Here is a 13,749-nt window from a genome sequence, read left to right as displayed (position 1 = left end):
CAGTTAAAAAATAAAAAGGCACTTGGAACCCTTTTTTTTTTTTTTACATAAACAGTTATTTAGTGGGTTCATTACCAGTTGTTTTCTTAACTGTTAAAAAGCAATAAGAAAAAAAAAAAAGCAATCAAAGTTTTTCCTTTTGAGTTGGAAAATTAGGTCACAATAGAAATTTGATATTGTTTCTTCCTGCCCACTTTTCTGCTCTGAGAATTATTGTAATTAGTATATTAAAAGTACAGATTCATTACCAAAAACAGCTCTATCACCAGATATTTGGTTCTTCAAACCTGAGGTTAAAATCAAATCTCTACTTAGGTTTATTTTTCTGAAGTCTATCAAATATGAAGGTGACAAGAATATTTATGTTTATTCCTTAGCCATGTTCAAACAGTTTTGACCTTCCTCTGTGCAACATCTTTTGTATCTCTAGGCAACAGGAAAGGATAAATTCACAGAGGGAAGAGATAGAAAGACAACGAAAAATGTTAGCGAAGCGGAAACCTCCTGCCATGGGACAGGCCCCTCCAGCAACCAATGAGCAGAAACAGCGGAAAAGCAAGACCAATGGAGCTGAGAATGAAACGTATGTTCTTTATTAACGCAAACTGAGATACTGTATTCTTCCCTGAGATACAGACCTCCTGTTGAGTGCCACTGGAAGAAGTGATAAATTGTGGAGATTTTTAGAGCTTAACCTTTCTTTTTAGTTACATTAATAGATTCGCTCAACTCATATAAAAGTTGTACACAGTTAACTCATTTTCTTGGTCCTAATCTTATATAAGAAGTTTTGAATGAGAGGGAGAAAAAAAATGTCGTTTAACTTGATGTCGTGATCTTTGGCCACTCTTAAAACAAATGTGATGTCAGTAGGTATTCAAATGATATAATTGCTTATGTGTGCTTCCAGGTTGTGGTATGTTTGTATCGCCTTAAGGGAATTATCTGGCTCTATTTCAGACTGAAGAACGCACAAGTGAAGAATGCTATTTAGTAGTCTGAAGAACTCTAGTTACCACTCACAAATTTAGATGTAACCTAAGAAAAAATGAGTATTATTTTAGGAAAAGAACATTTTTCCAGCAAGCCAAATCTTGACATTCCCAGTTGTTGTTTATTTACTTATTTATTTTTTCCTGTTCTGGGAACCTAAGGAAAACACCAGTATCTTCAGTTGCAGTGTAGTCATCTTTTTCACTGCTAGTCAACAAGTATTCCTTAGTTACCATGAATAGGAGCAATAGAATAGTCAGAGTACAGATGGCCTTCTTTCTTCACTCCCTCCCTATATCAGATTTCCCTAATTGACTTTTGAATTCTTGACCACTAAGAGAATCTTCCGCTAGGACAGCCAGTGGCAAACTGTTTCTCCATTGGGCCAGATAGTAAACACTTCAGGCTTTGCACACTCGAGAGTCTCTGTTGTCACTACTCAACTCTACTGTTATAGCTTGAAAACATTCATAGGCAGCACGTAAGTGAATAGATGTGGCTATTTCCAGAACAGATTACGAGCCAAATGGCCCACAGGTTGTAGTTTGCCAAGTAGGCAGGACTGCTGAACAGTTTGAATTAGCATGGAAAATAAAACTAGCAAATTACTTGCCTGTTTTTAAAATTTCTTATTGATGCTCATCACTACTATCTTTAAGAGGCTTTCCAATTAAAAGGGAAGAAGAGATCTATAAATGTGTAGAAAATCTCTACAGAATTGATGGTAGCCATAAAGTCAGTTTCTGAATTAGATGTTTAAATGTTTGAAATATAAAACATATTTTTCATAGAAACATTCATTGGTATTATAATCAGTATTTCCCTAGTGGCCTTATTGGTTTTTCAAGGGAAAAAGAAATTTCTTAAAGCTGTCATTGTCATTGTAGCTACAAATGAGAGCTAATGATACCATGTAATTTATTGACTAATGTCTTTTGCCTTTAGTGTTTTCATGTTAGTTCACAAAAACATATTAACCCATAATCCACTTCAAGTTTAAAAATACTTATTACCATTGTTAAAAGTTCATGACATCCCAGAAATGTATGTTTCTTCATTCCAGTTAGAAAGCTGGCTTAACACCAGTCCTCACCCAATACATACCTGATGTCTTTGGGAGCCTTTTCCTTGACATTCATTTAGTAAGTCTATGTTAAATGCTTATTATAGGTTCGGCCCTGTTCTGGACACCAGATTGCAGAGCTGAAGGAGACAGCCCAGCCTTAGGACTCACAGTTTATTTAGGGAAAATGAACAGATGAATAAACTAATAAGTATCGTGATATATGCACAGTGATTAAGTTTGGAGAACGTCTTCACTAGATTCTAAGCAATATCCCCTTTCAAAAAGTCCAAGTGGGAGACTTTCCTGCTGAACCAGTGACTAAGACTCCATGCTCCCAATGCTAGGGACCCGGGTTTGATCCCTGATCAGGGAACTAGATCCCACATGCTAAGAGTTCTCATGCCACAACTAAAGATCCCACATGCTGCAACTAAGACCTGGAGCAGCCAAATTAAAAAAAAAAAAATATATATATATATATATATTTTAAAAAGTCCAAGTAGAAACCCAGTTTTGAAGACTTCTTTAGGCAAAAGTTGTACACGTTACTCTGATTATTGTCTTCTTTCATAACTCCTACATTTATTTTGTGAAGGAACTCTTCTTCCAGTATTATTTGAAAATTATTTCATGCCAGTGAATAAAACCATTGGCTTAGAAGTAGCAAAGTAAGCACAGGTTGTTGTGGGGTGTTTTTTTTTTGCCATAGAATAATAACTAGAATTCGGTCTAAGCCAGTAGAGTGTAAGTAAGCAGTTGCCATCTGGAGTCCTGAGTAAAATCCAAACTGGAAGGCCTTTGGTCTAGACTTTAATAATTAAAGTATCCATGTCTCATTCCCTTGGCCAGAAGCCAAAAATATTCCTCTCGTGTTGGAATGGGTTTTATTATCCTTTCCTGGTACTTAACATGTTTTAGGTAGAGAGAATTCTAAGCTATGATTTTTTTCATTTCTCCCTTTTTTACTGGTATGATATGGGATAATAGATGTAAGTATTTCTGCAACTATGTAAAGAAAGGTGTATGAACCCTGATGGGAGTCTTTCTTGCTATTTTTATCTTCTTTTAGTCAGACCTCAGCAACTTTATTTTGTAGCTCTTCCTGGTTGATAGGATAGCTGTTTCTTCTTTCTCCTGCTATTTAGAATATATCTAAACAGTGACATCTAAAACTTTGAAGTATATGTGTGTGCTTCTAGAATGTGAAGAGGGTGAAGATGGAGGAGTAAGCTATCACTTCTTACATGCTCATTCTTGAGATATGAGGATGCGATCAGGGTAGGTAGAACATAAAATGATTACCCATGAAGTCAGCCCTTTGAGAACTGTGTTGAGTAGTATTTCACAAAGTATAGATTCCTTTCATATTCTCATTGTAATAGTCACAACAGCTTTTTTAGATAGGTATCATTGCTTGCTGTGTTTTTAGGAAATTGAGGTTAAAGTTGCTTGCCCAAGGTCACGTGGTCAGAATTGTGAACCCTAGTCCTCAGACTCCAGATCCTGGACTCTGTCCCCTAGGTTCTTCTCCTTGTATCAAAGTCCAAGAGTTATCAAAAAATAACCAAATATGTTGGCTTATTAATATCCCCTTTAAAAAACTTTTAGACATATAATTTGGCTACCTCTTCCAGTGGATTTTCATCTGAATAAGGTATATGACCAACCTCATTTCATAAGTAATGTAAAAATAGAGGTCATTTATTTTTTCTCATTTTTTTTAAAATAGACTTCCAGCTTTGAAGTCCTTCGTTCACATCACATCTGATAAATCACAGAAGTTTTCTGTTGTCAAAGAACTGCAAGATAATCTATCTTTTGGTCATTTTAACTAAGTTAAAGTGAATATACTGTATAGTATTCTTCGGCATTTCTCTTTAAATAGTCACATTATGATTTCAAATAATTTACTGAAATTTCTGTCATTATTTTCCAGGTTAACATTAGCAGAATACCATGAACAAGAAGAAATCTTCAAACTCAGATTAGGTCATCTTAAAAAGGTAAGTATAATGAGAAAATGTGTCTGAAGAAATACAATTTTTAGTTTACATTTGGTGTTGAAGTTGTTTGGTCATTTGGGCAAATAGTAGCTTCACATACCTGTGGAAATCATTAATAGTTACTTTGGGTCACACCTGTATTCTAATGGTGGAGTTCGTGTCTTTCAACTTGCAAGTCAGCTCCAAGCTCCCAGTGAGAGTGCCTTTTCCACCAAAGATATACCGATACTTCTTTATACCTCATAGGGCCCCACAAGTGATTATCTTTTTAGTAAAAAATAAATATAAAGTAAGAGCAGATGGTTCTGAAATTGAAATTATTGTGATGTTGTAAATCACATAGCAGCTCTTATCTCTTACCTAAACTGGCTAAGAAAAGAAGGTGGTGCACCAACCTTATTGTAACACAAAGGCACCCATATAGAATTTGTTGTTGACAGTGTTCACAGAGGTATCTTTAATGTAGATCACTTGTCTCTTAAATTCAGCAGTGTGTGCTTTTTGATGGGTGCTACTTATCAGGAAGTTGATCAATAAGTATTTAATAGATTGCTCTTAAGGTGTGCTTATCGTCTCTCCCTGCCCTTCTCAGATCTTGTTAAATCGGTGGAATTTAAAAGCACTAAGTAGAATCACAGTTATAGAACAGAACCAGTTAGAGAACCTGATTTTTAAAACCTGATTTAAAAACCTGATTTGTGTTTTTTAAAAAAAGAAAGATTGCGTGCCTGTATGTATACATACAAAACTTTTTTGGAAATGTACACAAGGAACTTAACAGTGATTGTATCTGGGTAGGGGCCATGGAGAGGGTGGAAGCTTTTCACTTTTCCTGCTGTTCTTCTCTGTATGGTTTGAGTTTTATTTATTATTTTGCTGTGGGATCATATTTAAGATTAAAATTCCAGTTCTTAAAAAAAATCTTTGTCAATGGAAAACATCTCAGCTTTTCATAAGAGGGATGTCTGCTTTTGTTTTTTGAAATGAGAGTCTAAAAAGGTAAAGTTTCCTGTGTTCTAAGCTGTTTCTTTCCTTTTCACTTTAGGAGGAAGCAGAGATCCAGGCAGAGCTGGAAAGGCTAGAAAGGGTTAGAAATCTACATATCAGGGAACTTAAAAGGATACATAATGAAGATAATTCACAGTAAGCAACTTGGGGGTATGTTGGGTTGGCGATGGCTGAATACTTTCTGACATGAACTGTCCAGAATGATACTTTTGCTTATTGTAAATTTGGTAGACCATTCCATGGTGTATTTAACTCTGTTGTAGGTGTAATAATACGTTTTATGAACAAAATTATGTTTTGCATTGGTTTAAATCCATATAAATATATTAGGTTTATATATTAAGTATATATTTATATATACAGCATTTTTATGCACATAGAGGTCATTAAAGCAATGTAACTTTGCAGCCGCAAATGGTTTAGGTACACTGTGTACTCAGATTTACCCTCGTAGCCTTACTGCAGGGGGAAGCATTAGGGTGACAGTGGGGTGGTGTAGAAAGACTATTGGGTTGAAAATGACACTTAGCTTCTGAATGACCTTTATAGGTCTTTAAAGTGTTGAGATTTTTAAGAAAGACTCAAGTTCAGTACATTAATTGGAGATAAATGCTCATCTTTGTAAGTCATTTAAGGAACTAAAACTGTGAAAAGTAGATTGTAAGTGGCAAGTGGCTTCTAACGATAAGCCTTTTATTCCCCCCCCATTTTTCTAATTCTGAAACATGGAGGTTTTGGCATAGCTACAGCGTGTATATTTTTGTTTGGCCAGAGTGAGCCATGAACTTTGCTTTCTATAAGTGGCAGCAACAGTAGCTACCATTACTGTGCACTTTCTGTGTCAGGCAGAGTGCTAAGTGCCCTGCGTTCTGTCATTTAATTGTCACAGTAGTCCATTGTAGTAGGTCATCTTCAATACATAGATCTGGAAAGTGGCTTAGAGAAATTAAGTGAACTCGTCTAGGGACTAGTGTGACCAAACAAAGAGCTGAGATGGGGCTCTGACTCCACAGCGAAACCTCATGCAGCGATGTCACCTCTTCCCACAGGTATGCCCCCATCTCAGAATCAAAATAAAGTACTTTCAGGATTAGTAGGGCTGATAAGGAACTAGGTAGAAACACCTAAAAGTTATTTTCGCCAGAATCTCTCATTTCTTTATCTTACTGCTAGAAAAGGATACAAGATGGAATCCTGTATGGGGAAAACAGTTACGTCATGAAGACGTAGAGAGAGAAAATGAATGCACATACACATGTGACTCACTTTATCATGAGATCTGTTTTTAAGGCCACATAAACTATCTTGGGATTTTCTTGTGTGTTTTTGAATGGAGGGGACATGTGGTTCTTGAGTGGTTTGCAGGACCCTGGTAGCAGTTTGGAAATCCCTGGTCCAATGTACAGCCCTGCAACCCCCTCCTTCATTGCAGGGCAGAAATAGAGGGAAGTCAACAAGGGTCACTAGTCTAATTGTGGCTGTGCTGCAGCTGGCACCTGGGTCTCACAACTCCACAGCTAATGTTGTTCGTCATAGTTACACCTTCTCTTTGAACCATAGAGTTTTTCCTGTGCTCAGAATTAGCTATATTGCGATGATTGCCAAACTGTTGGCAGCATCTGTAATTGTATGTATAACACGTCAGACATTCTGGAAGTTTCACAAGCAGGGAAAATTGTGTAGTCCTTGACCTCAGAATGTTGTTGTTTTATATTCTGTTTCCACAGATTTAAAGATCATCCAACGCTAAATGACAGATATTTGTTGTTACATCTTTTGGGTAGAGGAGGTTTCAGTGAAGTTTACAAGGTAAGTATGAGGAACTGGGTACAGAGACTGAGAGTTAAATTATTGGTTATTACAAACTTAGAAAACATTTAAAATAGTGATAGAATTGTGACTGATATCTACTGGCCAGAATTCCAAACTGTTAAGAACCCTTGGAGAAGGAGATGGCAACCCATTCCAGTATTCCTGCCTGGGAAATCCCATGGACAGGTGGGCTGTGGTCCACGTGGTTGCAAAAGAGTCGGACACAACTTAAGAGTCTGAACAACAGTCTTTGGGAGAACTGCTTCTAGTAAACTTGTGACTAAGCAGGAGTCAATATTTTACCCTGTTTATTAAATTTGAAGAGTAATTACAGATTAAAAAAAAAAACAAAACAGAAAATAGCACCATTTATGGGTAATGGAATAGTGGTGATTTTTACTCTAGTTTTGTACTTTCTGCCTCATCTGTATTTGTCAGAGATGAGTGCTACTTTTTTCTAATAAGATTTTTATATATATATATATATATATATATATATATAAAATGTTTAAAATAGATGTACTAAAAAATTAATTCTTTGAAAACCTGGTTCTTGCTTTTAAAGTGTTGGCATCTTCTACGTCAGAGTGTTTAGTAACACTGGTTTTGCTGAAGGATTGTCCTGGCTTAGAATGCTTCAGTTGGCCCAGCAAAGTGCAGGCTACTGTGCCCTCCAATTGATTTTCCGTGAATGAGAAATTCTGCCTGTTTTAAATACACCTGTAGATACATAACACGCTCACCAACCACAACCTCCTTAAATTTCTCTGTTTCTGGCACCTGGCATTTAAATGCCCAATTAGTTTATTAATTTGTCTTTACTGTATGACCCTAGTAATTCCCTCTTTTCTAAGTTGTAGCCTGTACTGTTAATGATTTATGTTATGCCCATATGAATTTTTATATAGAAAATCTTTTGAGTAAAATACTTCTTATTTCAGATAAAAACATTAGTTTTTCTTTTTTTCTCTTTTTTAATGTTAATTTTTTATTGTGGTGATATATACATGATACCTACCATTGTAACCATTTTTAAGTATACAATTCAGTGGCATTACATACACAATGTTGTAAAAGTATCATCACTTCCCATTTCCAGAATTATTATAATGTTTCTAGTGTACTGCTGGGTTTAATTTTCTAGTATTTTGCTCATATTTTTAAATCTATGATCATAAGTGGTATTGGCTTACAGTGTTTTTTTATGTGCAGGCAGCATTGTCTAGCTTTGATGTCATAGTTATTCCAGAAGGAGTTGTGAAATTTCTTTTTTCCCATGTTCTGGAATGCTTTGCATTACATGTTGGCTATGTGGAAGTTGTTAGTGCTAAATCATAAAATCAGCTGGGTAGTTGTCATTTTAGAGGAAAATAGCCTTTTCAGTTTCTTTTACAAATATTGACCTATTCAGACTTTCTTCCCTTTCTTAAGTCAGTTTTGATAATTCATTTTTCCTGGAAAATCATCCTATTTCATCATGATTTCCATACTTCATGAGTTATTTCTCTTATGAAATATTTATTTTTGTATCTCTTGACTAATAGGCCAGAGGTTAGTTAGTGTTTCTTTTTTCCTCTGGAGATTAACTTTTTATTTTTGTTGATCAGATCTACTATTTGATTTGTTTTGTTTTCATTGACTTTTGCTTTCAAATCTTCCTTCTGTTTAGTTTTCATTCTTGAGTCATATACCTACTTTATTATTTATTTGGGGTAATTTTAAAAATTGTGATAAAAAACACATAGCATAAAAATTAGTAACTTAACCTTTTTTAAGTGTTCAGTTGTTGCTGTTCAGTCACGCAGTCATGTCCAGGTCTTTGTGACCCCATGGATTGCAGCACGCCAGGCTTCCTTTTCCTTCACTATCTCTGGGAGTTTGCTCAAACTCATGTCCATTGAGCTGATGATGCCATCCAACCATCTCATCCTTCTTTGTCCTCTTCTCCTCCTGCCTTCAGTCTTTTCCAGCATCAGGGTCTTTTCCAATGAGTCAGCTCTTTGCATCAGATGGCCAAAGTATTAGAGCTTCAGCATCAGTCCTTCCAGTGTATATTCAGGGTTGATTTCCTTTAGGATTGACTAGTTTGGATTCCTTGCTGTCCATGGGGCTCTCGAGAGTCTTCTCAGTTCAGTAGTGTTATATATATTCATGTTGTTCTGAAACAGATCTTCAGAACTTTTTCCTCTTGCAGAACAGGAGCTCTACTCGCTAATCAGCAGCTGTCCTTTTTCTTCTCTCTCCAGCTGCCGGTAACCACAATTCTACTTTATATTTTTATTAATTTGATTTTTTTTTTTGGTAGCTCATGTGAGGAATCATAGTGTTTGTCTTTTTGTGACTGGTTTATTTCATTTCCCATAACGTTCTCAAAGTTTATCCATGTTGAAGCATGTGACAGGATTTTCTTCTTTTTAAACTTGGATAACCCTGAGATTGTATATATACACTTCATTTTCTTTATTCATTCATCATCTGTCAGTTGGCATTTACATTGCTTCCTCCCCTTATCTATTGTGAATAGTGCTGCTTTGAGTACGCATGTGCAAATATATCTCTTTGCGATCTTGCTTTCTTGGTGCTTCACTTGTTAGTGATTTCTTTATATATTTTTCCTATTCTTCAAACATTTTAACACTTCTGAAGTCTAAATGCTTCTTACAACAATATGTACATTAATGTATTCTTTTGCTGTTTTCCATATAGCCCTTCTTTTTTTTTTTTTTTTTTTTCATATAGCCCTTCTTAGATCACTGGTGAATCACAGTGTCTTGAACTCAGAAATAGGTTTTGATAATAGGAAAAAATGACACTTGTAGTTCATTGGTGCTCTTACAAATTAGGTGATGTTTAATCTGGCCTTTAATGGCTTGAAATGGTTCCCTCCTATAAAGCCATGATGGATACATGCATACAGGTGGACTTTAGACTCTGTAAGAAAAATAGAGTTCCGAAGTTTCCATTTCTGTGAAATAAGATATTCTGTTTGAATTGAATGGGTTTTGTATTTTAAAAATAGTAGTTTAAATTTGGTGTATATTAGAAGTTTCTTTTATAAACAGGCCTCTTTTGTATCCTGTGCTTTGCTAGAGGTAACTTGTCTTTTAAAAGATCTGTAGAAAAGTAATCACCACTCTTCATGGACTGTATAGCCTCTGCCTATTGTCTTTATCTATTCATATGTTTGTGGAAACTGGCAGGTAGGTGGTAATAGCATTGGAACTGAAGCAGTAAGTTTTTAATTTGGACTTTAAAGCCAAATTCATTCTAAAAAAGTTCCTCAAAAAATCGTATTGGGGAAATCTATTGTAAAATGCTTCTTACTTTTTCAAATTGTGATGTACACCAGGCATCCTTGGAAATCTGTTACCTTTTTTTACCCCATAATCTAGCACCACTGAGCTGATCTGGAGCTTGGGCCAACAGTGGTGGCCTTTGAGGAAAGCATGTCCCTTTTTTTGGATGCTGCTGGATAAGTGACTAGCTTCTGGCATTGTTGAGGTCCAAAATTACTTTTTATTTATCCAGTATGTAGAGGTGCAACTAAACAAACTTAGCAAAGAGGTATGTCCTGTTTCTTAAGGAAGCAGATAGTCTGTGTCCCTAGCATTTCAAAAGTGGCAGGGTCTCTGAACCTAAAACTGCTCTAAAAATAAAGCCTATTAAAAATATTTACAAAAAGGAAAAGAAAAAAAGTGGCAGGACTTACTGTTGAAGAATGTCAAGTCCCAGAACCAGCTGAGGGATAAGAGCCAAGAGGTGAAAAAGGTCCCAAATAGGGTATGATATCCAGAAAGAGAGTTGTTTAGAAGTGACTGTTAAGTCATACACTGTCTTTCTGTTTATGGCATATGCTAGGTTTTCTTTCCTAAACCCCTTGGTGCCAGTGTGTCTGGAGACTTCTCGATTGTCTCATCACGTTTTAAGAAAGATGATTACAACTCTGAAGGAAGTGTGCTGTCCACTGCCCTTGTTATTTAATAATGCATTTTGGACTTTTGAGAATGTTGGTCTGTTAAATAGAAGCTTCTGGTCAGTTGCCTGTAATTCTTGTTAGCATTATCCACAATATAATTTATTCCTTTTCTCTATAGGCATTTGATCTAACAGAACAAAGATACGTAGCTGTGAAAATTCACCAGTTAAATAAAAACTGGAGAGATGAGAAAAAGGAGAATTACCACAAGTAAGTGATACTAGAGTATCTGATTTTTCAAAATTTAATAGCTGTAGTTTGAGCACTGTGTTAAGAGCTTTACATGCATTGCTGTTGTTTCATTTAATCCTCATAACTGTCCTTGGAGAGTAAATAAATCTTCCGTCTTACTGATAAGGAAATTGATACTTAGAAATTGAATAACAGCTAAGAAATGGCTGAGCCTGTATTTAAATCCAGACTTCCCTTAATCCAGGCCCATGTATTTAACCCTCCCCTTCCATTGTGCCTCTGAAAGTAGCTATAATAAACAAGTAAAGCCTCGTACATTATTGTTGCTTGTCTGTAGAAAATGTGAGAGCATTCTTCAGTGCTCTGGGGACCCTGGGGAGCACGGGGTGGGGCTTCTGCTGCTGCTTTAGTCATCTCCTCATGGAGGAGACCATGCGGCACCTGCTGCCCCTCAGTGTGGTCCTCAGTGCTGGACCCTCCCCCGTCACAGGCTTCCCGGCTCAGAGTTCTTGTCCTCGGTGTCCCACTTGCTGTGCTTGCCCCTTTCTCGATGCCACTGTGGCAGCCCTCATCTGTACTGGGGGTGCAGGATGGGAGGGTGACTCTTTAGAATGAACAGTTCTTACATGTGCAGGTATGAATGTTTTTCTTCCACTAACGTCAGCCCTTGCCTGTCTCTGCCCTGAGCTTCAGAACATTGAAGTTACAGCTCACTTGCCTTGGAGGCCACTCAGACTTTTCTGTTAGAATCTCCCCTGGCCGTAATATTGTTTCCTTTTTGTAGGAACAAGTACTATGTTAGACATATCCTACCCCTGAAAGGAGAGACAGCCCCTTTTGATATAAAGCAGTCTACCTCCATTCTATAAAAGCACTTTTGTTTTCTCTTATAAATAGTACTCTGGAGGGAAAAAGGAAAAAGAGTGGACTTTGTTTTAGGTGGCTTCTAAATCTCAGTGGAAAAATAAAACATTTCTACATCATTAACCCATTCTTGAGGCTTGGAGCAAGGCAACTCCTGCCTTATGGCTACCGTTCATCAGGGACCCAGGAATTCTTGCTGCTCTGTGCAGGTTGGCAGAGGTGCTCAGCGCTGGAAGAGAGAAGGTTCCTGTGGCGTTAGGAGAGAAAGCGCTTAGCAGAGGTGGGAAAAAGGATGCTGTGTGCTCTGTGCATGGCACTCTGCCTGTGTCCGTGTGTGACAGGCGGCTGCAGTCCAGATGCTTCTGAGGAGCAGTTACATTATTACAAGTACATTCCAGGCACTCGACAGGCAGGGACAAATGGCATGCGGCCGCAATTGCCAGGGAGCATTTAAGAGAAGACACCCACATGTTCTGACCAGTTAGGAAAATGGTGAGAAATGTCCTCATCATATTGAGACTCAAAGAGTACCTTAGGGTATAGGAACAGTACCTGCATCTCTTTCACAGTGTCCTTCGGCTATCCTCGGAGCCTGTTCTGCAGCTTGTGTGCGCTGCCAACTCTAAACCAGCTGACTCTACAAGGGATGGACCTTGGTGAACCTTGAGGAGATAGTTCCTCTGCAGAGATTTATACAGACTTTGCCTCGTCTCCATGTCCAGCTTTCAGGCTGAGTTTAAAAAGAACTCAGGGGTCGAAGACTGTGGTGATTGCCCATGGGGGTTGTGCTCACTGTAGCCTTTTGAAGCAGTGAGGGATGGACACCAGGACCTCCTTGACACACTTGGCAAGCTGTTTAAGTCCTGGTGGGTGTGGATGGGGTCTCCTTTCCCATTTGTCTGCCAGATGGAGTCGCAGAGCAGGTGGAGGGGGTGGTCTTGTGTCTGAGCTCTAAGAGGTTCAGTCCAAGCTCCCAGTGCTGCCTTCCTGTTCTCTGCCTCCTCACCAAGGCGGGAGTCACGGCTCCTGAGCACCTTTCGTGGAGCCATCTGGGCAGGAGCCATTTCCCACTTGATAGACACACTGGTGGAGGGGTTGGGGGTGCAAAATTTTTGTGACCTCCATTCATCCTTGTGGGAAAATTCTTACAGCACTTCCACCTTTCTTGGGAAGATTTTGCTTGCTAAGTGATAATAAATCATACAGAGGAATTTTAGCCGATAAATAATAGTGAATTAGCAATATGGCATTAACCCCCTTGAACTGAGAGATGAAGGAGACATATCAGGCACTGAACAGAGTTTAGAGAGTGCTTCAAAAATTCAGTGTGAAACTGAAAAGGAGTACATTTCAGTGTTGTGGTCACATTATAAAATATGAAAATACTACTGTTACCTGCATATAGTAAGATCTTCTGCTTGCTTTTTCCTTCATGGGGATGACTTCCCAGCCCCATCTGGAATCAGAACATGTATTTGGGTGAAAAAGAAAGAAAAATTCAAAGAAAATAAAAGGCTGTTATATTGTTTTATTTAGAGTTCTATTTTGCACCCCCTTTCCTCTCCTTTCTCTGCAAGTAATAGAAGTAAACTGATTGTTTTGCTTTTGTATTATTAAGCATTAATAGGCATTACTTGATTTCTTTAACCTCCCAAAATAGATATTAAGAAATTTATGGTAGGAAAATTTTCATATAAAGCTATCCACAGAAGTAACTGTATCTGTACTCTTGTATGATACTCTTTTCTAATTTTCTAGGATATAATTACTGAAAGTCTTATATATATCTACTTAGAATAGAAGACTAAATGGATCAGTTTCTTGTTTCCTTATTT

At 37.4% G+C, this 13,749-nt stretch overlaps 1 protein-coding gene across 3 annotated transcripts in view; it reads left to right on the top strand.

Annotated features, from left to right (window-relative positions):
* The window catches only part of TLK2 (tousled like kinase 2), a 126,249-nt gene that overhangs the window by 94,838 nt on the left and 17,662 nt on the right, over positions 1 to 13,749 (top strand). For all 3 annotated transcript variants that reach the window (XM_040245037.1, XM_040245035.1, XM_040245036.1), the window contains 5 exons: positions 431 to 583; positions 3,996 to 4,062; positions 5,108 to 5,205; positions 6,798 to 6,879; positions 10,977 to 11,068. In XM_040245037.1, the coding sequence (XP_040100971.1) occupies positions 431 to 583; positions 3,996 to 4,062; positions 5,108 to 5,205; positions 6,798 to 6,879; positions 10,977 to 11,068 (492 nt within the window). The remainder of the gene's footprint in view (positions 1 to 430; positions 584 to 3,995; positions 4,063 to 5,107; positions 5,206 to 6,797; positions 6,880 to 10,976; positions 11,069 to 13,749) is intronic.

Source organism: Oryx dammah, unplaced genomic scaffold, assembly GCF_014754425.2.
Source record: "Oryx dammah isolate SB20612 unplaced genomic scaffold, SCBI_Odam_1.1 HiC_scaffold_8, whole genome shotgun sequence".
In the NCBI taxonomy this organism is placed as follows: Eukaryota; Metazoa; Chordata; class Mammalia; order Artiodactyla; family Bovidae; genus Oryx; species Oryx dammah.
Note: the sequence above shows the minus strand (reverse complement) of the source record. Positions and strands in the feature narration are given on the sequence as shown.